Raw genomic sequence first — 26,483 nt, forward strand, 5'->3', positions numbered from 1 at the left:
GATTTTGTTTACTGGAAAGAATATCAAATAAAAGACATTTTCCAACTTCACTAGAAAGGATTTATCAGGTACTTACCCCTGAATGCACATCTACCCCTGTCTATGGACATCAAAGACTCCTTGAGGATAAGAAGCCACTGAAACTGGAGGTAGACAGCTACCCCAACAGATTGACAAGGCCTGAATACCTATAGATTGATACTGAACTTAGAATCCATTTTTAAAAAATATTTTTATTGATTTCAGAGAGGAAGGGAGAGGGAGAGAGAGATAGAAACATCAATGATGAGAGAGAATCATTGATTAGCTGCCTCCTGCACGCCCCCTACTGGGGATCGAGCCTGCAATCCAGGCATATGCCCTTGACCAATTCAAACCCGAGACCCTTCAGTCCACAGGCTGACGCTCTATCCACTGAGCCAAGATAGCTAGGGCTAGGATCCACTTTATTTGATTGTTTTAACCTATTTGCTAATGATATTAGCCATAATAGTTATACCTGTTCTTTGGAGTTTTTATATAGTCCAACTGCTTATGCTTACTAAACATGTATAAGACAACTATTAATATTCTTTTCATGGTTTATGTAAATATACTAGATGCCAAATACAGAAAAATGAAACAGAAGGCAAAGCTCGAATCATGATAGTTCATAGGATAGAAATGATCCAAAGCATTTTTTTTTTTTTTTGCAATGACATCCATAAGGCCTGACTGCCTTCCATTTACCTGCTCTTCCCTTGGTACAAGGTTGGTGGCTTGGAGGTCAAGGTACTGTTTGCCATTAACAGAGATAAGAAAAATGAGTTTTGGATGCAAGATTAGTTTGGAGCCAAATATGTCTCTGAACTTGTGTCCATAGTTATTAAGTAAAGTTGTACTACCTCTTTCTGAGGAAATGAGATAATAGACAGAAAGCACTTTGAAATTTGAAAAGTGGGAAGGACTAGACAATTATGATAATAATAACCTTTATTATTATTTTAACTATGTTTAGATACATTCTGCCAGCAGTAAGAATAAACACTTGAGTGACATTTGGGATTCAAAGGAAGGGATGAGACAACTGAGGGAAGGGAGCAGGCATGGATGGAGAAATAGAGGGGCGAGCAAGTCTTTAGAGATGGGGAGAAAATAGGGTTTTTCAAGGGAGCAGTGAGAGCTGCAAGAGAAGGTTAGATAGTATGGAGTGGTGGAGACCAAGACTATGCAGAATTTTTAGAAGCTGGAAATGTTCAGCAGTGTCAAATGCTGCAGAGAGGCTAAGGAGAGGAGTGATTAAGCTCTGTGGAAGCTGGAAAATCTTAGTAAATGGTTTCAATAGGGAGTAGAGGTAGAATTCAGACTTTGCATATCTTGGTGGGGTGTTAGATTAAGGCCTTAGATCTGCTTCCCCATCCTACCATCTTCACCCATATATCTTTACCCTAAGCCCATAAAGTTGCTCAAATCTTTCTCATCTGGAAACCAAACAAAAACCCTTGCTATCATCCTATCTCTCTCTTTTCCTTCAAAGGCAAGCTTCCTGCATAAGTAAGTCTGATTAGCTCTCTTCTTCCTTAGTTCCCACTCCCTCTCAAATCAGGTTTCTTCTCACTCCCCAGTGGATGAGTCATCACTTGAGCCCCACGTGGATCAGACAAACTGGCACTTCCTTTCCTCTTGCTTGTCTTCCCTGAGCCATCTGATCTGCTAGCTGTTTCTTCCTCCCTTGGCTTCTCCCGTACATCCCTCCTCTTTGCTATCAAATCTCAGCTCTTTCTGAGGGCCCTTCAATGGCTCCCTTTAGCCTCTCATTCCCTAAATGTCAGAGTCCTGGGTTTATCTGCACTGTCCTTCTCACGCTGCATGTTTTCCCTGGGTGGCCTCATCAGCAATCAGGACTTCAATTACCAGTGGCTTACTGAAAATTCACATGTCTTTAGCTCCTCTTTATACTTCTCTTCTAAATTCTAGATCCATATTATATGCCCAACTGTCTCCTAGACACCTCCACTTAAATGTCCCTCAGGTACTGTGCTGCATCCAACACGGACAGGTTCGGTGAGCCTGAGAAGGGGCGGTGAAGGATTAAAGAAGACAGACAAGAGAATACAGCTGGGACTTTGTGGGACGCTGCTTCTCTAATAGAGAGACAGCACCACAGTCTGCAAGCTGAGTCTTTATTTTATAGTCAGAGCCCACAAAGCAAAACAAGGTAGTGGTCAACATGTTTACAATGTTCTTGTGAGTTTCACCTTGTTTTGGCAGCACTTGCTGCACCTCCCACAGCCCATTAGCTACCTAGGAAGGAGCAAGGGAGGACTATAAGGTCAAGCTTAATTATACTAGGAGAGCTCTGCCCTCCAAGCTGGGACTTGTTTGTGGCCCTGCCACAGGTCAGTCGGAGGCTTAACCCTATAGCCGCTCCCTACAACGTACCTCAGACTCAGCCTTGTCCTGACAGAATTTGTATCTTTTCAGCCAAACTTCTTCCCCTGGATTCTTTGTGAATAGTTTCACCATTCAAGATCTCAGCCTCTTTGCCCCATTTCTAGTCAGTTGTCAACTCTAGCAAGATGGGTTTTGTTCACTAGAGTCCCAGGGCAGCTGAGGGATGCAGATTGGCTCGGTAGGGCTGCTGTGGACTGGGGGGCTTTGTACAGTAGGGAGGACTGTGTGCTAGGAATGGGCCACACAGTGAGGGCAGGGTAGTTATGGGTGATGCTTCCAGTCTTGGGTAAAGTTGACTGAGTAACACCAAGTGCTGAGGTACTTGGAGTTCTTGAATCTAAAGGAACAGAGCTTGTGCTCGCTTTGGCAGCACATATATTAAAGTTGGAACGATACAGAGAATATTAGCATGGCCCCTGTGCAAGGATGACACATAAATTCGTGAAGCGTTCCATATTAAAAAAAAAAAAAAAATAAAGGAACAGAGCTTGCCTGTGTCTGAATAGATCTGAACAGAGATAGCTCAATGAGGAACAGGGGTAGAGAGAAGCCCAACACAGTAAGATTCAGGTGTGGGAGGGCCAAGTGTAGCTGGATCTCTTAAAGGTAAGAAGGACCTAGTGAGTGTGGATTATACATGTCCCATTTACAGGTTCTACCTCTGCAATGTCTCCTATGGGACCCTCTTTTCCTCAAAGCCTCCAGGCTACTGCCTAACCTCAAGTCTTGTCCAAAAAGCAAATCTTATTAAGCCGTTGGCTCTTTTAACTATTGGACATCAAGTTAAAAATTCTTTAGCTCCTCACACTAGGTCCTTCAGGATATGGTCCCTGTTTACTATCCAGCCCCATTTCTTGCTACTGCTGCACATTCTTTTTGCTTCAGCCATAAATGAGGAAGTTCTTCCAGTCCTTTAAATACATCAGGACTTCATGCGCAGGACTTGAAATATGTCTCCCCCTCTCCTCCCCAATCCCATTCATTCTGTCATTCCTATTTTTCCTTCAATATTCAGTTTAAGCACCATTTCCCAGAAACCTTTTGCAATCCCAATCTGATTTTCTCTGGACTATTGTGGCATTCTGCATATAACATAAAAACACCCTTTACCACACACATCTCACTGTAATTAGATAACTTGCCTCTCTTTCCTAGTAGACTGAGTACTTTATGAAGGCAGATCTTAGTCTATCTGGCTTTCCAACCAGTTTTGTGTTTTTTTTTAATCCTCATCCAAGGATATTTTTCCATTGATCTTTTAGAAAGAGTGGAAGAGAGAGGGAAAGAGAGAGAAATATCGATGTGAGAGAAACACATCGATTGGTTGCCTCCTGCACAGGCCCTAACCAGGGCCCGGACCAGGGAGGAGCCTGCAACTGAGGTACATGCCCTTGACCAGAATCAAACTCAGGACCTTTAGATCCGCAGGCCAAGGCTCTATACACTGAGCCAGACTGGCTAGGGCTCAACCCATTATTTAGCAATGTACAGTGCTTGATATTTTTAAATGAATAAATAAAACATTATCAACCATGATAGATTTAAAGTTTAGGCTATCTAACCTAGAACCTTTTAACATTTAAACAGCAGGCCATTTAGTCATGTCATTTCACATGCTAACCATGCATCTCATTCCTGAAGTTGAGTGCAATGTTGCTGGCCTATTTGCCAGTGGGAAAATCTGAACACTCGAAAATGCATCTCCAGGCATGATCAGCCCACAGACAGATAGGCAGCCTGTCATCTGCGGAACCCGCCAGACCAGCATTCTTCTCCAGACCTGACCTACATGATACCTATAGCCACTAGGAGAGGTGGGCACATAGACATATTTATGATAATTTATTTTGTCTTTAGGTTAGGGACTGCATTGATATGTTGGTGTACGTGGGTATGTTTTCATGTATTCGCGCATGAGCGCGCTTGCTGAGGTGGGCGCAGGAGAGGAAGGAGGCAAAGTGTGCATCACTTCAGAGATGCCTTTCCTGACCTTCTTGACTAGGTGACATTCGCCTCCTCACCCTCAACGAGCACCTATTTCTCTCTCTCTGCAATCCCAGCTTTACTTGCATTTGTGTCATTAGTACCTGCCATAGGAACCTGCCTAATGCATTCCAGGTCACCCTGTAATTCCCCTCCCCGTAGGATGCCTGAGGCATCGCAGATATTCCACAAATACTTTCTAGGTCTAGAGAGCGTTTTTTTTGGGCAGGACTGGGTGGACCCCAACCTGCACTCACACTCACGCCCCGTCTACCAACTGCTCGCCGATTGCGGGGCGGGGCAGGGTGCAAGTGCGCTCTCGCGGGGACAGTCCTCCGGCTAGCGAGGGCGCGGCCCGGGAAGGGGAAGTGGCGAGGGGCGGCACGACGCAGGGCTGCCCCTGGCCGCCTGGCCAATGATCGCTGGCCAGGCGGGGCTCGCGGTCGGCTCCCCGGGAGCGAGCGGGGCTGGGCGTGCCCACGGGTGACGCGCGGGCGGCGCAGGCCAATGGGCGCGGGATGGTGAGCGGGCGGGCCTCCAGGCCCGGGCTTTAGGACACGAACCCGAGGCCTGCGGGACAGACTGACGTGGGATTGCAACGCAGAAGTCACAGCGCGGGGATGGCGTTGGCGCGGGCCTGGAAGCAGATGTCCTGGTTCTACTACCAATACCTGCTGGTGACGGCGCTCTACATGCTGGAGCCCTGGGAGCGGACTGTGTTCAGTATCCTGCCCGGGTCGCGGGTGCGGGGGCCGGGGCGGGAGCGCGGGGGCCCGGGCGGTATCCTCCCAGGCCCAGGGCCTGGAGGTGGGGGGAGCGGAGCGCGCAGAGGTGGTCCGGAGCGCGCAGAGGTGGTCCGGAGCGCGCGAAGCGCGCGCAAGGACTGGTCTCTTCACTGCGGGCGCGCGGGGCGGAGGTCCGGGGCCGAGGGCGGCACTCCCGGTTGCGGCGTGGTTGGGAGAGCGAGAACTCTTGAGATCCGAGGTAGAAGCGTCTGGAAGAAATCCCCTAGGGCGATGGCTAACCTGGCCTGTCCTCGCCTGCACTAAGGCCGCGCCTGCCTTTGGGTCAGTCCCCTGTTCCTGTGGGAGGCAGGGACCGTGTAAGTGGAGAAAATCGCTCCGGGCTTGGACGCCTTTGACCTTTAACTGTCCCTGATTTAACTGGCACTGATCCTAATTAGAACGCTAACTAGTGTTCCAGCCTTTTAGTCAGGTTGTGAATTTGTGCTCATGGCAGCCCAATACAGATTTTTGAAAGCAGTTCGTTATTGTGCCTTTTTGGTCTTCAAGATGGGTAGTTTAAAAAGTGTGTTTTATGCTTTAATTTGCTATTTGCACAGTCCGTAGAAGTAGGGCCTGAAAAGGAATTTGCGGTTAGTTGTAGACTGCTTTAGTAGAATGCTAATACATATTTGTTAATAATTATTGAATGTTTACTATGAGCCAAGCAATTGTGCTAAGCACTTTGCCTGAATCTTAACTCATCTTACTTTCCTAACAACCTCAATTAGTAATTTAAGCTTCTGAAGATAGGCTCCCTAAAGTCCATGACATTTGTCTATGTTCATATCCCTTGATACTATTCTTGCAGAAGAAATAACCATGAGATGTAACATTTTAAAACTTGGGTGCCAATATGAAACAAGGATTTTACACAATATGCTTACTTGGTACAGGGTCTTTCCTTCTCCATGTGCTTTAGTTGGAGCAGCTTCAGAACAACTTTGCAAATGCATGGTTGCATTCCAGTGAAGTGACTGAGGTAATTTCATTCCAAGCCTTAATAAGTGTGTTTATTTGTATGAACTAACATAAGATTGTACTGAAAGCTGAGTCTTTGTTTCAACACTTTTGAGGAAACTTAGCTACTTACAAGGAAATTTATTTTTTACTAGAGGCCCGGTGCATGAATTCGTGCGTGGCTGGGATCCCTCAGCCTGGCCGAGGATCAAGGCCTATTGGGGGGGCTGGCCGGAGAGCAGGAGGGGTGGTAGTAGGTTGGCCAGCGGGGGGGGGGGGGGGGGGGGAGGTGCCGCGGGCAGTTGGGGGGCCAGTCTGGGCCCGGATTGGGCTGGTTGGCTGCTGCACTGCGCGTCATAGCGACCAGTTGTTCTGGTCATTCTGCCACTCTGGTCACTGGGCTTTTATATATGTAGATTGCTGTTGGCATTTCCAAACCTGGAATTTCAGAACCAGAATGCATATTTTGGATCTAATGTCTGAAAGTAAAGTATTCTCTGACTTACTGAATCATTTATTTGTAGCTGCAGTTTAGTCTCACTCTGAATCTATAGGTTAGAGCTCATGAGGTGTTTCTAAAATATAGAAACACATACTTCTGAACACAAACTCATTTAAAAGTGAATTTAAACAATGTTGTACTAAACTGAAACTCTTTAACTCAGAAGCTGAATGCAGAACCCACTACAGAGTCTACTGGACCATGGCTTAAAAATGCTAAGCTGAAAATTTCAGAAGTAAAGAATTCATAAATTTTAAATTGCATGCTGTGATGAAATCTTGCTTTGCCTAGCCTGAGATGTGAATTCATCCCTTTGTCTAGCGTATGTGTAGTGTGTATACTACCTGCGACTTAGTAGCCATGTAGCCATTTTGGTTATGAGAGAGAGAGAGAGAGAGAGAGAGAGAGAGAGAGAGAGAGACTATGACTTATATAACTCATTACAAGACATTGTTATAATTCTGTATTATATTAATTGTCATTTATCTCTCACTGTGTCTAACTTATAAATTAAACTTTATCATAGTTATGTATGTACAGGAAAAAACAATATATGTAGGGTTTGGTACTATCTGCGGATTCAGGGATCCACTGGGGGTCTTGGAATGTATCCCCTGGATATTGGGGGACTTCTGTATAGATTTTACACTTAAGAGCTTGTGTTGGCATGTGGATAAATGCTACAGCATCAATGGTGTTATGGTTTTTCTGTATCATGTTGCAGTAGTAATAGTGTCCCATAAACACCTAGGTGACGGCTTTCTTTAGGATGGAGAAATAAATCATGAAATGAAGTGTAGTGCCTCTTTAGATTTTTGCCTTTGAAGCTTTTGACTTTTCATTGGATTAAGTGACCAAGAGATTTCAATTTTTAAAGTACTGCTAAGAAATACAACCAACTAGCAACTGTGAAGTAGTTGGAATTTCATAAATTTATTAATAATTAGTAAGCCTCACCCAGAACTATTTTGTGGCTTTGGGAAAGAGACATTCTATTTTGTTACATGGTTTGGGAAAGAGACATTCTTCAAAAGTACACCGAACACAATTATCACTACTAGAAACCTAAATCTTTTTTTTTTTTTAAATAGATTTTATTGATTTTTTACAGAGAGGAAGGGAGAGGGATAGAGAGTTAGAAACATCGATGAGAGAGAAACATCGATCAGCTGCCTCCTGGGGATCCTGCCTACTGGGGATGTGCTCGCAACCAAGGTACATGCCCTTGACTGGAATCAAATATGGGACCCTTGAGTCTGCAGGGTGATGCTATCCGCTGAGCCAAACCAGTCAGGGCGAAACCTAAATCTTACCCAATATTTAGTGCAGTGTTTCTCCACCTTTTGGCCCTTTAAATACAGTTCCTCATGTTGTGACCCAACCATAAAATTATTTTCGTTGCTTCTTCATAACTGTAATGTTGCTACTGTTATGAATTGTAATGTAAATATCTGATGTTCAGGATGGTCTTAGGCAACCCCTGTGAAAGCGTCGTTCGACCGCCAAAGGGATCGCGACCCACAGGTTGAGAACCGCTGATTTAGTGTAAGAGAAATTTGTCTGGCTGTCTGAAAAATGGCCTCTGTCTGAGTCTTGGACAGAGGAAGACTCTAGACCAGTGGTTCTCAACCTTGGCTGCACATTAGAATCACCTGGAAATCTTTTTAAAATCCTGATTTCTGGGCCTCATCCTCCGGAAATTCTGTTTCTTTGTTATGGGGTGAGGCCACAACATTAGTAACAAAGAAACAGAATTTCCGGAGGATGAGGCCCAGAAATCAGGATTTTAAAAAGATTCCCAGGTGATTCTAATGTGCAGCCAAGGTTGAGAACCACTGCTCTAGAACCGTAGTCGGCAAACTGCTGCTTGCGAGCCACATGCGGCTCTTTAGCCCCTTGAGTGTGGCTCTTCCAAAGCCTTAGGAGTACCCTAATTAAGTTAATAACAATGTACCTACCTATATAGTTTAAGTTTAAAAAATTTGACTCTCAAAAGAAATTTCAATCATTGTACTGTTGATATTTGGCTCTGTTGACTAATGAGTTTGCCGACCACTGCTCTAGAAGAAGGTAAATGCATTAGCTTACATTACTCTGCTCTAACTCATTTAATAATTTGAAGTTGCCCTTATTTTAGGGAAAACATAGCTATAACTATTTCTGCATACTTTTTAGGGGCATCCTTGAACATGTGAATTTGCTTTTCTCTATTTCTTCCCAAATCAAATAGCTAGACGCGAATTAATACCTGTTGTAAATTGAAAGGTCAATCTCAGTTGACTATGAGGGTTTTTGAAGTTTTCTAAGTAAGAAAATTGTAATTAAAAAATAAAATATATGTATTTTTAAAACTAATCTATTTTTATTTTTTTATTTTTTAAATATATTTTATTGATTTTTTACAGAGAGGAAGGGAGAGAGATAGAGAGTCAGAAACATTGACGAGAGAGAAACATCAATCAGCTGCCTCCTGCATACCCCCCACTGGGGATATGCCCGAAACCAAGGTACATGCCCTTGACCGGAATCGAACCTGGGACCTTTCAGTCCGCAGGCCGACGCTCTATCCACTGAGCCAAACCGGTTTTGGCTTATTTTTATTTTTTAAATATATTTTATTGATTTTTTACAGAGAGGAAGGGAGAGAGATAGAGAGTTAGAAACATTGATGAGAGAGAAACCTTGATCAGCTGCCTCCTGCACACCTGCTACTGGGGATGTGCCCGCAACCCAGGTACATGCCCTTGACCGGAATCGAACCTGGGACCTTTCAGTCCGCAGGCCGATGCTCTATCCACTGAGCCAAACGGGTTTTGGCTAAAAAATAAAATATTTTAAGGAAATGTATCTGTCAAGTCAGACACATTGTAAATAGTTCTTGAAACAATAATATTTATAAATTTGTTTTGTAAATCCTTCTGTGCCAGGACCTGTATCCTACATTTTACCTTGTCTTCTGATACCACATTTGAAGTGATAATTAGCTTTTGTTTTGTCAACCAATATTTACTTTATGTGCAGACTTGGTTTCTATCTTACAAAAAATGCAACCTGACACTTGCATAAAGCAAGGTAACTATAAAATGAATCATGTAAGTGCTAAGTGGTATTGCAATGAATCTATCTCAGAGGGGAAGTTTTTGCCCTGTTTCAAAAGCTTTCCCTACTGGCAGCCATTAGTGCAAAGGAAAAGACCAGGTTTTGTAACCAGGACAGGTTTTGTAACCAGTGAGACACTCCCTGTAGTGCCTCATTGAATAATATTGTAACCATGCTGTTGAGGGCAGGTGGAAAAAATACAAATACCTTGTTAAAAAATTTGAAGCACAAGTAAAAGTCATTTTAGCGTTGTTTTTTTAATAAAAAAATGAGGTTTTAGTCTGTAATCACTGGGTTATATTTGTTATCTCTCTACAGCTTCATATATATATATATATATATATTTTTTTAAATGTATTTTTTTGATTTTTTTACAGAGTGGAAGGGAGAGGGATAGAGAGTTAGAAACATCTATGAGAGAGAAACATCGATCAGCCGCCTCCTGCACACTCCCTACTGGGGATGTGCCCGCAACCAAGGCACATGCCCTTAACTGGAATTGAACCCGGCACCCCTCAGTCCGCAGGCTGATGCTCTATCCACTGAGCCAAACTGGTCAGGGCAGCTTTTTATGTTTTCATTAGAGGCCTGGTGAATGAAATTTGTGCATGGGACGCGAGGAGGTGTCCCTCAGCCTGGCCTGCCCCTCTTGCAATCCGGGACCCCTCGGGGGATGTCCTACTGCCAGTTTAGGCCCGATCCCGGCAGTCGGATATCCCTTTCGCAGTCCAGGACTGCTGGCTCCTAACCACTCGCCTGTTTGCCTAATGCCCCTACTGCTCGCCTGCCTGGCTGATCGCCCCAATTGCTCACCTGCCTGCGTGATCATCCCTAACCACTCTGCCTGCCTGATCACCCCTAACTGCTCGCCTGTCTGCCTGATCGCCCCTAACCGTCTCTGCCTTGTCCCCCGCCACCGCGGCTTTGTCCGGAAGGATGTCCAGAATGATGTCCGGAAGGTCATTCGGCTGTCTGGTCTAATTAGCATATTATGCTTTTATTATTATAGATGGCATTTAACACTTCCATTTATTTTAATCAAAACATGGGCAGTTTTGGGGTTATGCTAGGAATTAGATCCTCCCTGAAAAACAGGCCTTGTTTCTTTAAGGACAGAATTTTTTTTTTTTAAATATATTTTATTGATTTTTTACAGAGAGGAAGGGAGAGGGATAGAGAGTTAGAAAGAAACATCGATGAGAGAGAAACACCGATCAGCTGCCTCCCGCACACTCCCCACTGGGGATGTGCCCGCAACCCAGGCACACGCCCCCGACCGGAATCGAACCTGGGACCCTTCAGTCCGCAGGCTGACACTCTATCCACTGAGCCAAACCGGTCAGGCAAGGACAGAATTTTTAAACCACAGTGCTGGGCACACAAATAATGCTTGAGAAACGTTTGTTTATATATTGATGTGTCATTTCAAAGCAATTGCATAAGTTTTTGGGAATGATAAAAGAGACCTGATTTTAAACCACTTTTAGAGTAGCTTTGAAGCTTGGCTATTTCTAATGAACAGAATTCAGTTCTTGGGGAGAATTCAAGTTTAAAGAAGTAGAAAATGCTATGATTGGGAGAACTTCCTTGATTTTTTTTGGAGATGTTAAAAGAAAATTTGCATTGCTCTGTCTATTCACTTGTGAAAGGTATACGTTTGCTGAATTCTGTGTTCCAAACGTATTATGCACCTTCTAATTGCAAGATACTATTCTAGATAGTGGGACTATTACTGTGAGTAAAATAGGTAAAAATATTTATTCTAATGCCACTAGATAAATAAGTAAAAATACCGATGATTAGATTGTTAAAGCTGTTATGGAGAAAAAGAAAGCAGAGAAGAGGCTGGGAAGCAAGGAAGAGGGAGTGTTCTTCTGTTTTGGCTACAGTGGTCAGGAAGGGGTTATTTAGAAAGACTTAAGCAGAGCACGAATTCCGGGCAATGAGTATTGCAGGCAGAAGGAACGGAAGTACGAACTCAAGGCACCAGCATGTCTGGCATGTTTCAGGGATGCTGAGGGGCCACTGTGGCTGGCAGAGTGAAGGGCGTGTGAGTAGCAGGAGGTGAGGTCAGGTCCTGCAGGGCCTCCTGGGTGCTGGGGTGAGAGTTCGGGCGATAAAGTGCCTCAGGTTTTGAGTAGAGTCACTCAAATCCAGTAACAATTGCTTCACAGACGTTTTATTTTATTTTATTATTATTTTTTTTTAAAAAAATATTTTATTGCCGAAACCGGTTTGGCTCAGTGGATAGAGCGTCAGCCTGCGGACTGAGGGGTCCCAGGTTCGATTCCGGTCGGGGGCATGTACCTGGGCTGCGGGCACATCCCCAGTGGGAGATGTGCAGGAGGCGGCTGGTCGATGTTTCTCTCCCATCGATGTTTCTAACTCTCTGTAGATGTTTCTAACTCTCTGTCTCTCTCCCTTCCTCTCCGTAAAAAAATCAATAGAATATATTTAAAAAAAAAATAAAATATTTTATTGGCTTTTTACAGAGAGGAAGAGAGAGGGATAGAGAGTTAGAAACATCGATGAGAGAGAAACATTGGTCAGCTGCCTCCTGCACACCCCCCACTGGGGATGTGCCCGCAGCCAAGGTACATGCCCTTGACCGTTATCGAACCTGGGACCTTTCAGTCTACAGGCCCGTGCTCTATCCACTGAGCCAAACCGATTAGGGCCCTCACAGACATTTTAATGTTTAATAAAACAGGAAAGTAAGATATCAGAATATACATTTATTTTCTCCATGAAACTTAAAGCTCTTTCCACTTTGAATGAAAAAAAACAAAAACCAAAAACACACCAAAACCCAAAACCCTAGGAACTGTTTTTTCTCATTTTTAATGTACTGAGATTTTTAGTAAGTTTCCAAGAAGATGGACTTCATTTCTTCCTTCAAGGGAATTAGAGCCACGTTTCAGGAACAGTTAAAAGTCACACCTGTTCTCAGAATGATGCCCCGTGTGAATTTAGCGCAGGGAGCCGGGCAGTAGGTGTGGTGGGTGCAGGGCAGGAAGGCCTGGTGGACTGGAGCGCGGAGCACTTCCAGGGAGGAGCTGGAGTGTTGAGTTCCGCAGCTTGGAAGAGGTGTGGACTGGGATACAGAGATGGGCTGGATGGGGAGTACATCAGGCTGACATGCTGGGGCAGGATTCCTTAAGGCAGGATAGGTCGGAAGTAAAATGGAAAAAGCAGGTTGGGGCCATTTATTAATTCAGCACACTTCTTCTCTGAACGCCTTGTGCCCGATGTTGTGATACATCAGTAAGAAAACGAGACAAAGACCTCTGTCCTTGTGGGACTTTTATAGTGAGTGAGTGATGTAGTATGTTAGGTGGTGAGCATTACAGAAAAAAGAAAAGTAGGTCATGGGGGTAAGAAATACTTGGATGGGATGGAGTTGCTGTTTTTAAAATATATTTTATTGATTTTTTACAGAGAGGAAGGGAGAGAGAGAGAGAGAGAGAGAGAGAGAGAGAGAGAGAGAAAGAGAAACATCAATCAGCTGCCTCCTGCCCTGGGGATTGAACCCACAATCCGGGATTGCCCTGACCGGAATAGAATCAACGACCTCTCGGTGTATGGGAGGATGCTCAACCGAGCCACACCGGCCAGGGCTAGCTATGCTTTTTGATGTGACTAGTGCAATCAGAGACTTAAAGGTTTGAAGTTATTTAGATTAGTGAAGAGATAAATCATACCCACTGGAACAAAGGTCCCTGGCCTTTTCCCATTGAGAAACTACTTTTGATTTCTCCAAAGTCTTGTGACTCAAATAGGCAGTGATAAGGCAGAGTTACTGTTTGGGACAGGAAATGTTAGTTACTGTGGTCTTGCTTTTGATTACTGTAGTTATTTTTAAAACATTTCCTCTTTTTGTTATTGGGCTTTTTTTTTTGATGTTGTTGCCTTTGTTATTGGGCTTTTTTTGTTGTTGCATGAAAGGGTTGGGGAAGACCCTTGTATGGGCAAAAAATCTTTATATTTTCCTATCTGGAAACTTATCAGCTCCTGATTAGTCGGGGAGACCTGTTAAAGAAACAGCAAACAACGTGCAGATAAATGGTTTCCATTTGCTTTTAAATCCATTGAACCCATAAAATAAATATTTATGTTATGTCCAGGTCATAAATAACCTCTGATTATTCATTCTGCTCTTGAACAAATTTATCTTCAGCACCTGCACATATCCTGGCACCTTATCTGCTCAGTTCTTGAGTGTTTTACGCAGCGCCTGCTTTACCTAGGAGTGCACCACAGGAAGAAGCAAGGGATGGCTGAGCTGAGGTGCTTTTCCTCTCAGGAACTTAAAATTCATTGACAGAGACAGTTATAAACACACAAAACAGAAAAGTCTGATTTTTAGTTGTTGAGGTCTTTTGTTTTAATCTAGATTTCTCTAACTTTATTGTATATTTCTTGAATCATGTAGCCCCCTCTAGAATATAGATCTGATTAATTTGTGTACAGCTACTGATCCTTATATGAAAAACAAGAACTTGACAAATACAAAGATTACTCTATCATTTTGTGTATCACTTTCCAATATATGTATGTTAGATAACATTGATTATTTTTCTATTTCCTTTGGTGAGACAAAATTTGTGAAAGATGAATGAGAGGTGGTGTCTAAATGCCCTCTCCAAGCAAGTGGGATCCTAAAATGTTAGTGAAGGCCGCAGCCTCATTTCATGGAGAAGCTGGGGTCCAGAGAGGTTGTGATGTCCCAGGCTTGTACTACAAATTAATAATAAATTAGTAGAAGGGCTACTTTGGGCAGTTCTCAATCATTGGTTTGAGTCATGATGTTAAATGTCCACCCCCTCAAATAATAGTTTTAATAAGCATTGTATTGCCTTTTGTTGCAGAATAGATTCCAAATTCTCACATCAACTCCATTTTATAGATAAGGAGACTGGCGATGGAGAGTTTTTGGCACAGGCAGGACTGGCAGAGTCACAACTCAAGCCTAGTGCTGTGGTGTTTCCAGCATCCGTTTCTTGTATGTGTGTGTCAAGGATACTTTAAACATTGAGAGGCATGTTAAAGAATGCGATGGATTGAGAAGTCCATTCAAGTACCAGATAGCTGGTACACTTTAAATTGTGTGTCTGGTTCTATTTGTGAGAATACTTCTTAGGAGGTGAACAACACATCTTCCCTAACTTTGCAAATGTCACCATAGAACCAGTGCCTAAACATGTCAATAAAACTGCCATTTTAAATGGTGCCAAGCATAATCTCCGGGAATATTCAACTCAGTGTAATGAAACTATTTCTACTACATGGCTTAAATTGCTTTTGTAGAAAGCTGCTCATAAAAGGTGCCTTCTTTCTGCATTCTTTTTAAGGCTAATAGACGTTCCTCATGGTTCTGTTGTCTACTTGTTCACTTAGAGCAGCGGTTCTCAACCTGTGGGTTGCGACCCCTTTGGGGGTCGAACGACCCTTTCACAGGGGTCGCCTAAGACCATCGGAAAACACATACATAATTACATATTGTTTTTGTGATTAATCACTATGCTTTAATTATGTTCAATTTGAAACAATGAAAATACATCCTGCATGTCAGATGTTTACATTACGATTCATAACAGTAGCAAAATTGCAGTTATGAAGTAGCAACGAAAATAATTTTATGGTTGGGGGTCAGCACAACATGAGGAGCTGTATTAAAGGGTTGTGGCATTAGGAAGGTTGAGAACCACTGACTTAGAGTGTATGTCACTGTATAGTTACTAGTAAATCAGTTTAAAATACTCTTATTTTTGAGAGCTTTAAGATAATTTTAGAGAATAATTTTGAAATTGCATAGAAAACTCACTTTTATTTATTTATTTATTTATTTATTTTAAAATATATTTTATTGATTCTTTACAGAGAGGAAGGGAGAGAGATAGAGAGTCAGAAACATTGATGGGAGAGAAACATCGATCAGCCGCCTCCTGCACATCTCCCACTGGGGATGTGCCCGCAACCCAGGCACATGCCCTTGACCGGAATCGAACCTGGGACCCCTCAGTCCGCAGGCCGACGCTCCATCCACTGAGCCAAACCGGTTTCGGCAGAAAACTCACTTTTAGAAGTTTATTTAATTATTGTGATTCTGGAAATAATTAGGAGAGATGGGATCAGAATATAGAAACATTTTTGGGGGGACACAGGATAAAAGTTAAATTTAGTAAATGGTTCTGGGTAAAAGGTAAGGTTAAGTTATATTTTTTTGAGCCACTTATAAATTGGCATTTGCATCTAGGTCCAGGTGACTTTTGATAATTTTCTGTTTAACTTGGTCTGAATTGAGAATTGTTTATTTTATTTCTGGGAGCTAAGACTCTTTTTACTTCCTAGTAACAAATTAGATCCGGTGATGCCGAACCCCGGTTTTATAAAGGAGGAAGTTCTTTCACGAAAAACAGATTTTAGTCTAATACCATTTGTGGTTCTATTTTCCTTTACAGTTCTTATTTATTAAAAAAAAATTACTGACTATTTAGACATATGAAGCCCCCACAAAATATAATATAGTGAATGTGCATGTACTACCAGCTGTGTGAGAAAAGCATTACTAGTACTTTTGAAGCCCCCTTAATGCCCCTTTTCAGTTGCTTCTCCCTTCTCCCCCTTTCACTCCATCAAGTAACCACTATCCTGAATTTAGCATATACAGTTACCATTTATTTCTTATTACTTTTATTCCTCATGTATGCATCACAACAATGCTATATAAAGTCACAATCTCTAGTATCTTTTAATCAGGCAAAAAAAATATTTAGATTTTGATAAGTTCTTGTTTCACTTAGAAAAACATCATGATTTTATATATGCACATAAAAATTTAAAAGTTAGATAATTTAGTGTTCACAAAATTGAGCTTAATTTTCAGATTCTTCTCTTATATGGGAGTAATCTCTGTTAATTGCATGTTCCTTAACTGATATATTCTCCATACTAAATTGGAGAATTACAGTGCCATAAAGAGTACATGATATAATCAATCAAATAGCTGTTTTCGGTAATCACTTCTTAATTGAATTGAATTTGAGCCAATGACCTGAAGATTATTACTGTATCATTTCATGTGCTCGGTGTATACTTTTATACGACTTACATAAAAGCTGTAAAAAACCAAAGAGCAATTTGAAAATTTAGTATTGCCTAGAAATGGATTTTGCTTTTCTCCTTTGTAGTCGCTATAAAGTTTGTCAGTCACATAATATGTGGAATATGTAGGAAGCACCACAGAGACTCTAGAGTCAAATAATGTTTCTCAAACCATCCCTTTATTCATCAACTATTTATTGAGTATGTGTTATGTTGGGAGATATAAAACTAAGACATTGTTCCTCTGTTCAAGGAGTCGATAGTCTGGATGAGATAGATATATCTATAAATAGGTCCTGTCAGGTGATACGAGCAGTTTTGTATGAACAGTAGGGAGTACTTAATTCTGCCAGGAGGTTAGGGCAAGAATGAGAAAATGCGAGTGCGAGGGAAGGCCTGTGTAAGAGGAGGTAACCAGCTGAGCTCTAAGAAGGATCAGGTTTTACTAGGAGGAACAGGACTCTTCGTATGTAGGAAGGTATAGCAGCGATTTTCAACCGATGTGCTGTAAGAATTTCTAAAACATGCAATACCCGAGTATTTAGTTAGGGGTAGTATATCTCTTTCCTATAGATTGTCGAATAACAAAATGACAATAGCTAACATAACAGCTGGCTTCCCAATGTGAATGCATAAAAATTATACCTATTTTTTGTCAGATTGGCAAAACATATATTTTTTGGTGTGCTGCAGAACTTTAGTAAATTAAGTTATGTGTGCCATGAGATGAAAAAGGTTGAAAATCGCTGTATTATAGTATAGCGGTTAGTTAAGAACACAGATTTTTGGTGATCAGCTGACTTGGTTCGGAACTGGCTCCATTGTTTGCCCTGATGTTGAGAATGTTACTTGAGCATGCGGAAGTGTCTAACTCCTGGGCACACACTAGACTTTTACAAATGAGAGCGGCTGCTACTACTATCATTCGTATATTATCATTAAACCATATTAAAAGGCAGAGCAGTATGAAAGTAAAGAATGCTGTTTCCTAAGGCTCATGTAATATGGCTGCGAGTAGGATGGTGTTTGCTGGCATGATTTTGGGTGTTGGGTGGAACAGTGGAAAGTAGTGTAGTGCTGCTCTTGGTCCCCACCTTGATCCCTGAGCCCCTTTGAGTGTTGACTGCCAATGCCATTTAGCTGCTTCCTTCTCCAGACTATTGCCCTCAGCCAGGGCAGCTGTCTTGCTCAGGTGGATTTTGCGTCCCACATCCTGCAGCCAGTGATGGACAGATAAAGGGATACAAAAGGTCAGACCCCTTGCCTCAAAGCATCACCAACTTTGTGGTACAGTTCATGCTCTAGAGCAGCGGTTGCCAACCAATGGCCCGCGGACCGCTGGTGGTCTGTGAGGTCCAAAAGGTTGGCAACCGCTGCTCTAGAACACCCTTGGGAGCTACTCTATTCTGCTCTACTCACTCCTCTTCTGATAAAACTCCCTGAAGAGTAACTTATACAAGAATTCCTGTCCCAGTCTCTTAATTCCTGTCTGCTTCTATGGACTTCAACCTAAGATAGGTAGTTTGGACTAGATTGGAAAGGTCCTTGGATGCTTGGCTTAGAATTCCAAGTGCTATCTTCTGAGCAATTGGGAAGCCTAATGCATTTTTTTTTTTTTTTACATTTAAAAATATATGTTTTTATTGATTTTTAGAGAGAGAGAGAGAGGAAGGGAGAGGGATAGAGAGATAGAAACATCACTGACCAGATGCCTTGTACTGGGGATTGAGCCCGCAACCTGGGCATGCACCCTGACCAGGAATCAAACCAGTGACCTCTTGGCTCATGGGTTGATGCTCAACCACTGAGCCACCCTAGCCTGGCATGTAATGCATTTTACTAGTAAATGTATTTAAAAATATTTTACTGATTTTTTACAGAGAGGAAGGGAGAGGGATAGAGAGTTAGAAACATTGATGAGAGAGAAACATCAATCAGCTGCCTCCTGCACACCCCTCACTGGGGATGTGTCCACAACCATATCCTTGACCGGAATCAAACCTGGGACCCTTCAGTCCACAGGCCGACGCTCTATCCACTGAGCCAAACCAGTTAGGGCCTAATGCATTTTAAAAGGATCACTGTAGTAAAGATTGGCATGGAAAGTGTGTAGAGGCCTAAAATGGGAGCTTTTACATGACTAAGTAAGGAATGGTAAATACCTCAGCCATTTCTCATTAATTAGGATGGGGGGCTTAAACTATAAAGTTCCTCGTAGGCGTTGGAAGGAACTGAGAAGTCAGGTAATTTGAATGTGGAGAGAAGGGATCAAATAAGTTTGTAGCTCTGTGAACTTGTGAAACTCAAGAAACAGGTTACCTGTTCCCAAAAGGCAGTGGTGGGACAGGCATTGGATAAAAGCTCTGGAAATTCTCATTCAAGAAGGGAGGAAATTGAAGGGAAAATGGAGTTACCAGTTCCAGGCAATTTTGAAATCCAACCTGACAAGCTCTATTAGGTTTCAGTGCCTGGAAATATCCTCTTTGCTTTGAGGCTTTACCCTACTGGACTCATGGCTCTGCCCTTGGGATCATCCTTTCTGTCTCATGAAGGTTTTGGTCCCCTGAACAGGCAGGGACTCAAGACAAGGCTCAGCTACAGTATAGAGAATGCCAAGAACTTCTAAGCCTCTATCAGAATAGAAAGAGAAACTCATCATTCTCTCAGTACTTGATGCTGCTAGAATGCAGGAACAACAGGTATTCAATAGGAAGAGCACTCTCCCATCTTAATGCATGGAACTAGATGGTTCCCACTTGAGTGTAGCCAAACCACAACCCTACTACCAAACCAAGCAAAGGCCTAAGTCTGCAAACCGAATCCCTTGTGGAGTTCAGGAATAATTCTTTGAAACCATCAGCCCATAAAAATCCCAAAGAGGATCTAGACAGGGTGCCGTCAGAAACCAGAACATGTGATTATGGATCCCCAAGGAAAAGACTAGCAGATGCAGTCCCTACAAAGAAAGTACCTTCAGAGGCACTGAGGAGGAAGGAATGCCAGCACCTTAAGCCTACACTGTCTTCTAGACCAATGGTCGCGAACTTTCGGACCTCATGGACCACCAGTGGTCTGCGGACCACCGGTTGATGACTGCTGGTCTACTAGTAGACTGTGTTGTGCTGGTAAACTTTCTGAAAATCCAGATCATGCAGATCATGTTCACATTAGCCACTCTGCAGACATGACCCCTCAGTATTCCAAGACACACCTGGAATCATGCCATTATTGTGGGCATTCCTGGGCATCTCTGATGCATGGCCAAGAAGTACTGCAGCCCAGTGAAACTGATTTAAAAAAGCAACTATCAGAAGACAGAAGGCAGCAATTTATGCTTCAAAAAATGGAGCTGGAAATTAAAAAGGAGCACCTTCAGCATCTGCTGGAGACAAAGCTTCTCCTAAAACAGCAGCAGCTTCATCAGTCGAGCCTAGGCTACAATTGGTTAAGAACTCAAGCTGTGTTTAAGTCGAAAGAACTGATTGCTGATGAAAGAAAGAGCTTACTAAGCCCCGAGAGCTCAACTTGGATATGAATGGGAGTGACTCTGGACCAAGTTTGCTGAAGTCACCATGTGATTGGAACATCATCATCCATCAGAAAGCACCAAGAGTCCACTAACAAGTGGAGAGACTAGAAGGGAGACGAAAACAGGTGGGTTTCACTCACCTATGGAAGATGATGCCCTGTGGACATGTCAAAAGACATATACATATCTCGACCCCAAAGAGGGACGATGACAGGAGTTAGACAAGATGTGTTGACATCTTCTATGACAACAGAAAGCCAAAAGGAGCTTGTAAGCTCAATCACATCATCATTCCAACACGACGACTCCTGGTATGAGACAGCTCTGCTGGATTTGGTTCAGTCTCTGAGCCCAAAGTCCACTTCTAGACCTCAGCCTCATCCCTGCAGAGAAACTGGAGCCTGGAATTACAGTGCTTGTGACTCAGTTATCTGAAATCAACCTGGAAGAAGATGGGGGCACATGGGATCCCCGTGGTCTATAGGAGAATCAGATTCTGGAAGATATCTTTTTTTTTTTTAATTAAATCTTTATTGTTCAGATTATTACATTTGTTCCTCTTTTTTTCCCCCCCATAACTCCCCTCCTCCCAGCTCCCGCCCCACCCTCCGCCCTCACTCCCCACCCACTGTCCTCTTCCATAGGTGCACGATTTTTGTCCAGTCTCTTTCCGCATCTCCCACACCCCTTTCCCCCCCCAAGAATAATCAGTCCATTCCCTTTCTATGTCCCTGATTCTATTATGATCACCAGATTATTTATTCACTTGATTCTTAGATTCACTTGTTGATAGATGCATATTTGTTGTTCATAATTTGTATCTTTACCTTTTTCTTCTTCTTCCTCTTCTTAAAGGATACCTTTCAGCATTTCATATAATACTGGTTTGGTGGTGATGAACTCCTTTAGCTTTTCCTTATCTGTGAAGCTCTTTATCTGACCTTCCGTTCTGAATGATAGCTTTGCTGGATAAAGTAATCTTGGTTGTAGGTTCTTGGTATTCATCACTTTGAATATTTCTTGCCATTCCCTTCTGGCCTGCAAAGTTTCTGTTGAGAAATCAGCTGACAGTCGTATGGGTATTCCCTTGTAGGTAACTGGGTTTCTTTCTCTTGCTGCTTTTAAGATTCTCTCTTTGTCTTTTGCTCTTGGCATTTTAATTATGATGTGTCTTGGTGTGGTCCTCTTTGGATTCCTTTTGTTTGGGGTTCTCTGCGCTTCCTGGACCTGTAAGTCTATTTCTTTCACCAGGTGGGGGAAGTTTTCTGTCATTATTTCTTCAAATAGGTTTTCAATATCTTGCTCTCTCTCATCTTCTGGCACCCCTATAATTCTGATGTTGGTACGCTTGAAGCTGTCCCAGAGGCTCCTTATACTATCTTCATATTTTCGGATTCTTTTTTCATTTTGCTTTTCCAGTTGGGTGTTTTTTGCTTCTTCGCGTTTTGAATCTTTGACTTGATTCTTGCGCTCCTCTGGTCTGCTGTTGGGTGTCTGTATAATATTCTTTATTTCAGTCAGTGTATGCTTAATTTCTAGTTGGTTCTTTATCACAACATCGAGGGTCTCATTAGATTTCTTGAGGATCTCACTACATTTATCGGTGGTCTCACCAGTCTTTTCGAGGGCCTTACTAAGTTTATCGGCAGCTTCTAGACAGTTCTTGAGAGACCTTAAAAGTGTGGTTTTGAGCTCTATATCTTCCATTTCTGACATTTGCGTCCTGTTTCTTTGTCTCCGCATTTTTATATCTTGGTGCACCCCCTAGTGGTCTTTGTGCGCAGTCTTGTAGTTAAGCCTTGATTGTTGTCGGTAATACCAGGGGTGATTTGACCTCCAGGCTAACTGGCTATGAGAGTCAGCTGTGTCTGCAGTGGGAGAGCTTCTGTGCTGGATCTCTAGGGCGGTGCTAATCTAGCCTTTGCCTGAGGCTATCCGGCAAATGGCTCTGCGCAGGGCTTGGGCGGGGCGGGTCCCCGGGGATCTACAGGGCGGGCCGGAGCAAGCAGTTATGGCGGCTCTCAGTTCCGTCCCTAGGGGCTCTGCCTCTCAGAGTCCCAGCAACTGCTGCCAACCTCGGAGAGAAAGCTGCCCTCGAGTTCCGACCGAAGCCAGACAGTCCCGCTTCTCCCGTTTGAGTCTGGGTCCCTAGAGACTCGCCCGGATCTGGAGCTCAGAGTCTGAAACTCCCTCCCGATTGAAAACAACAACCGCACCCTCTGCCGCCAGCCCGCTCCGCGCGCACTCCGCACCTGAGTATTTCACTTCAGCACTGCGCCTCCTCTGAGTCAGGGTATGATATTCTCTTTCCTCCTAGTTGTAGAATTTCTACTCAGCCAGCCTTCCTGTGGTTCTGGATGATGTTCGTTCTGTCCTTTAGTTATATCTCTGAAGTGGTTGTTCGAGGCAGCAATCTCCGGCGTTAACCTATGCCGCCATCTTGGTTTCCTCGAAGATATCTTTTTCATTTGATCCCAAAGCACTCGATGCAAAGCTTCCATCAGAACTTTGTAGGTTTTTTAATATGCTGACCTAGGATTTAAAATTTTTAATTGCAAGTAATTATGTCTCTCCTTTCACAGGTCCCTGACTCACTAGCATTCTGTTATGCATTGAATATAGAAATCATCCTAACAAAAAGAAAGTAGCTTGTAGATTGGATGACTAGGCAAGTAGTTAATCAGTAGTTATATCAAATAGTAATCTCAAATAATTACATCAACTATTTTCAAGTAGTTGAAAAAATAGGACTCATAGGAAGAGGTAGTTTTGGAGAAAGTAAGTTCAGTTTTGGCTTTGTTGAATTCAAAGTACCTTGTGGAATGTCATAGGTAGAAATGTTCAGTAAGTTGTAGGAAATATTTGTCTGTGGTATGGAAGTTGGGGTCAGGTCAACAAGATGAAGGCCACGGTTTAAGTTATAAGAGTGTACATATAGGACCCGAGACAGATTATTGGGAACTCCATTATTATCATTTAGAATACTTCCAGCTGTAAGTAACAAAGAAAATCTAACTCAGACTGGTTAAGAATGAAGGGAATTTATTGACTTCTATGTCAGAAAATCCAGTGGTAGGGTGGGCTCCAGGGGGGTTTGATTAGGGTTCTGGCTCCATTTTTCTGTGATTATTTTTGTTCCACCACCTTCATGAATCAGCTTTCTTCTGAGTTTTGCTTTTCTCATGGAGGCAGAGTGATACCAGTAATTCCAGGAGTCTGTCAGCAAATTGCATATTTTAGGGAGAGAGAGAGAGAGAGAGAGAGAGAGAGAGAGAGAGAGAGAGAGAGAGAGAGAGAGAGAGAGAGAGAATGAGAATGAATGAATATGAGAATGGGAATGAATGAGAGAATCTGTGTTCCCGAACTCCTGGCAGAAGTCCTAAGCTTTGAGCTGGTTGATCAGTTTTGGGGGCGGGCATTATACAGAGAAGGGTTTACTAATTGGTTAAGATCAGTTGGTACTTACCCCTGGAAGTGGAACAGGGGTAGGCCTACGCAAAGAGCATGGCTGCTGTACTAGGAGAAAGGAGTGGGTGTTTGAGAGAAAAGCACAAAATTCACAAAAGGAACATACAGGGAAAGAGCCAGTGAGACAGAGAAGAGGTGAGAGAGACGGGAGGAGAGCCCTAGGGAGAATCGCAGACCCTGGTGGAAGAGTTTTGAAGAGGGAAAACTAAAATAGAGTCAATTCAGATAGCCATTGGATTTGCTAGGAGGTCATTGGTGACCGAAGAGTGATATGAAGCAGCGGGTATGCATGCACTTAAAAAAAGAAAAAAAAGAAATTAAGTGGTAAATAGAAGATGGCAGTTTAAGAAAGAACTGGATTAAGGGAGGCTAAAACAGAAACTTAAAAAAGTGGTTATGGGGGACTTTTTACCCATGTTTGCTGGATGAAGGAAATGATTTTAGAATTTGATTCAGATAGCTTGTTTGGTCTCCGCTCTAAAGACACCTTCTTGTATGTCCCTGGACAAGTCACTCAGTGTTTTGTCAGCCTCTCAATATTTCACAGGAACTCTGAAAGATGATAATACGTGAAAGAGGTTGGTCATCTAAACTATTACACAAATATTAGTTGGTAGTAAGCATATTGTTTATATAAACCATACCTTCTCATAAAAGAATGTAAAGTATTATAGAACTACTAGTATGTAGAGCTGAAAGGTATGAGACAACGAGGAGGGGGAGGGAGAGAAAGAGAATATGAATGAATGAATAAAACATGGTCCCAGTTCAGAAGTTGTTAATCCTCTTAGCATGGCCATGTGACTGCGCAGGGAAAAGCTCTTCATTTACTGCATCAATATTTTGTCAGGGCCCTTGTTGATTTGCATCTATACAGTTTCACTTTCCTTTGGAATGAGAAAAAAGGAACACTGTAGAGAACATATATTGGTTAGGTTATTAAGATGACTTTTACTTGATGTTGTTGCAAAGTTTAGTGATAATACTAAATATTTAATAGTAGCAGGTGCTGTCAATTTATGTCACTGGTGTATGATTGATTTTAGCTTTGGCTCCAAAGCCAGTGCTTTTAGCCAGTCTCAATCTAAAAGTCTTGGATCATATATTCTTACTGCTTTTTCAAGTTGGTAGACCTTGTACAGTGATTAAATACAATTTTATATTTGTATATTTCTGTTTCTTAGGTTAAACAGCGTCAGTTTCTATGCTTCATTTTAAGCAGCCTGGTGCTTTGAAGTATAAGAGGGAGAATAATAGTAATTACTTTGTAAGGTGATGGTGAAGATAAAATGAGCTTTAAAAATTTAGTAAACATTAATGGCTACAGTTATTAGTTCTTTATAAATACTTGATATATATGCGAAAACATCAGTTGAATGGCTACTTCCACATAACGCATTTGTTGAAAAAAATGTTGGGATTTAGTTTTGAATAAATTCAGAAAAATAGTAAGTTTTCTTAACTACAGCTCAGATTCCATGCTGGTCTCCATCATGGGGATGGCACTGTACACAGGATACGTCTTCATGCCTCAGCACATCATGGCCATATTGCACTACTTTGAAATTGTACAATGACCAAGAGGAGACCGGAAGCGAGAGGTTCCCTTGGGAAGAACCATCCTCTGAAGTTGGAACGAGACTTCATCAGATATCAGAAGAAACTCGACTAGATGTCCGTGTGACCAACCTTATGAATATAAGGACTAAAATTCATGAGTGGAACAGGAAAATAATCCTGACTCATGTGTTGTGTTCTTTATTTTTAATTTTAAAAGAGGCTCTTGTATAGTAGTTTTTGTCTATTTTACATTGTAGTTATTTGTAATTTGATATCAGTATTTTCTTAACCTTTGTGACTTTAAATATTACCCTGTGAAAGCTTTTCTTAATGTAACTTTGGGTACATTTTAAATTGCCTTCTATTTCTAAAACCCAAAGTCATTAGTTGGGCTTTACTGTTCTTGCTATTGTATGGCATATACATCTGCCTGGATATATTTCTACTCTTGACCAAAGTTTTGTAAGAACTGGGGCAGGGGGTGGGGAGGGAGGAGGGTATTTTATTGAGAACTATTTACAAAAGACTTATCTGTAAGTTTGAACTCAGGAGTACAGTTTTAGCTCTCTAGACTCTATAACAGCTTCTGCTTTAAAACTACTAAAGTGTTTCTTAACAATGAAAAAATAAGATCTTGCTAAAGTAAAAAATAAGGAACATTTTATCTTTTAAATATTAATTCTTATGTGGACTCATTTCCAGAAAACTTGGGGGTTATTGTGACAACAGGCGGTCAAGTAGCATTATTGTGTAATGCTTACATACCATGAAGTTTTTAATAGACAGTAAATCAGTTTCCTCTGAGAGTCATTACTTACAAGTACTTCTTTAAGTTTAATTTCTGATTGTAATGGGTGCTGTAAGTGCATTTGAACATTGCAATAAAATGTGATGAGATGAATTGTTAAAAGCTATATCAAAAAGAAAGGTAAACTTGGTTAAAATCCTTTCTTTCACTATTTGTATTATTTTTTTTAAAAAAACTTTTATTCCTTAAACGTAAAATGATTAATTTTTTGATGTAAACTCATTAAATTCAAAGAGAAAAATCAGCTGCTGTGGC

The 26,483-nt window shown here is 42.1% G+C and overlaps 1 protein-coding gene and 1 non-coding gene across 3 annotated transcripts; both read left to right on the forward strand.

Annotated features, from left to right (window-relative positions):
* Positions 1-2,787: 2,787 nt before the first annotated feature.
* On the forward strand, positions 2,788-2,894 carry LOC118661237. The gene has a single exon (XR_004969217.1). It is a non-coding gene; the product is annotated as a U6 spliceosomal RNA (small nuclear RNA).
* A 1,870-nt stretch (positions 2,895-4,764) lies between these two features.
* Positions 4,765-26,472, forward strand: SPTSSA (serine palmitoyltransferase small subunit A). Of its 2 annotated transcripts, none has more exons than XR_004974770.1 (2): positions 4,765-5,139; positions 6,824-8,389. XR_004974770.1 is itself a non-coding variant. In XM_036353414.1 (2 exons), exons 1-2 carry the CDS (start codon positions 5,037-5,039, stop codon positions 25,435-25,437), a joined length of 207 nt encoding a protein of 68 aa, XP_036209307.1. In that variant the 5' UTR covers positions 4,973-5,036; the 3' UTR covers positions 25,438-26,472. The 2 variants fall into 2 exon arrangements, 1 of the variants encoding a protein (XP_036209307.1); XM_036353414.1 differs by lacking the exon at positions 6,824-8,389 and adding an exon at positions 25,334-26,472 and having other exon boundaries at positions 4,973-5,139.
* Positions 26,473-26,483: the final 11 nt, after the last annotated feature.

The sequence above is a fragment of the Myotis myotis genome, unplaced genomic scaffold (genome assembly GCF_014108235.1).
Source record: "Myotis myotis isolate mMyoMyo1 unplaced genomic scaffold, mMyoMyo1.p scaffold_m19_p_1, whole genome shotgun sequence".
NCBI lineage: Eukaryota > Metazoa > Chordata > Mammalia > Chiroptera > Vespertilionidae > Myotis > Myotis myotis.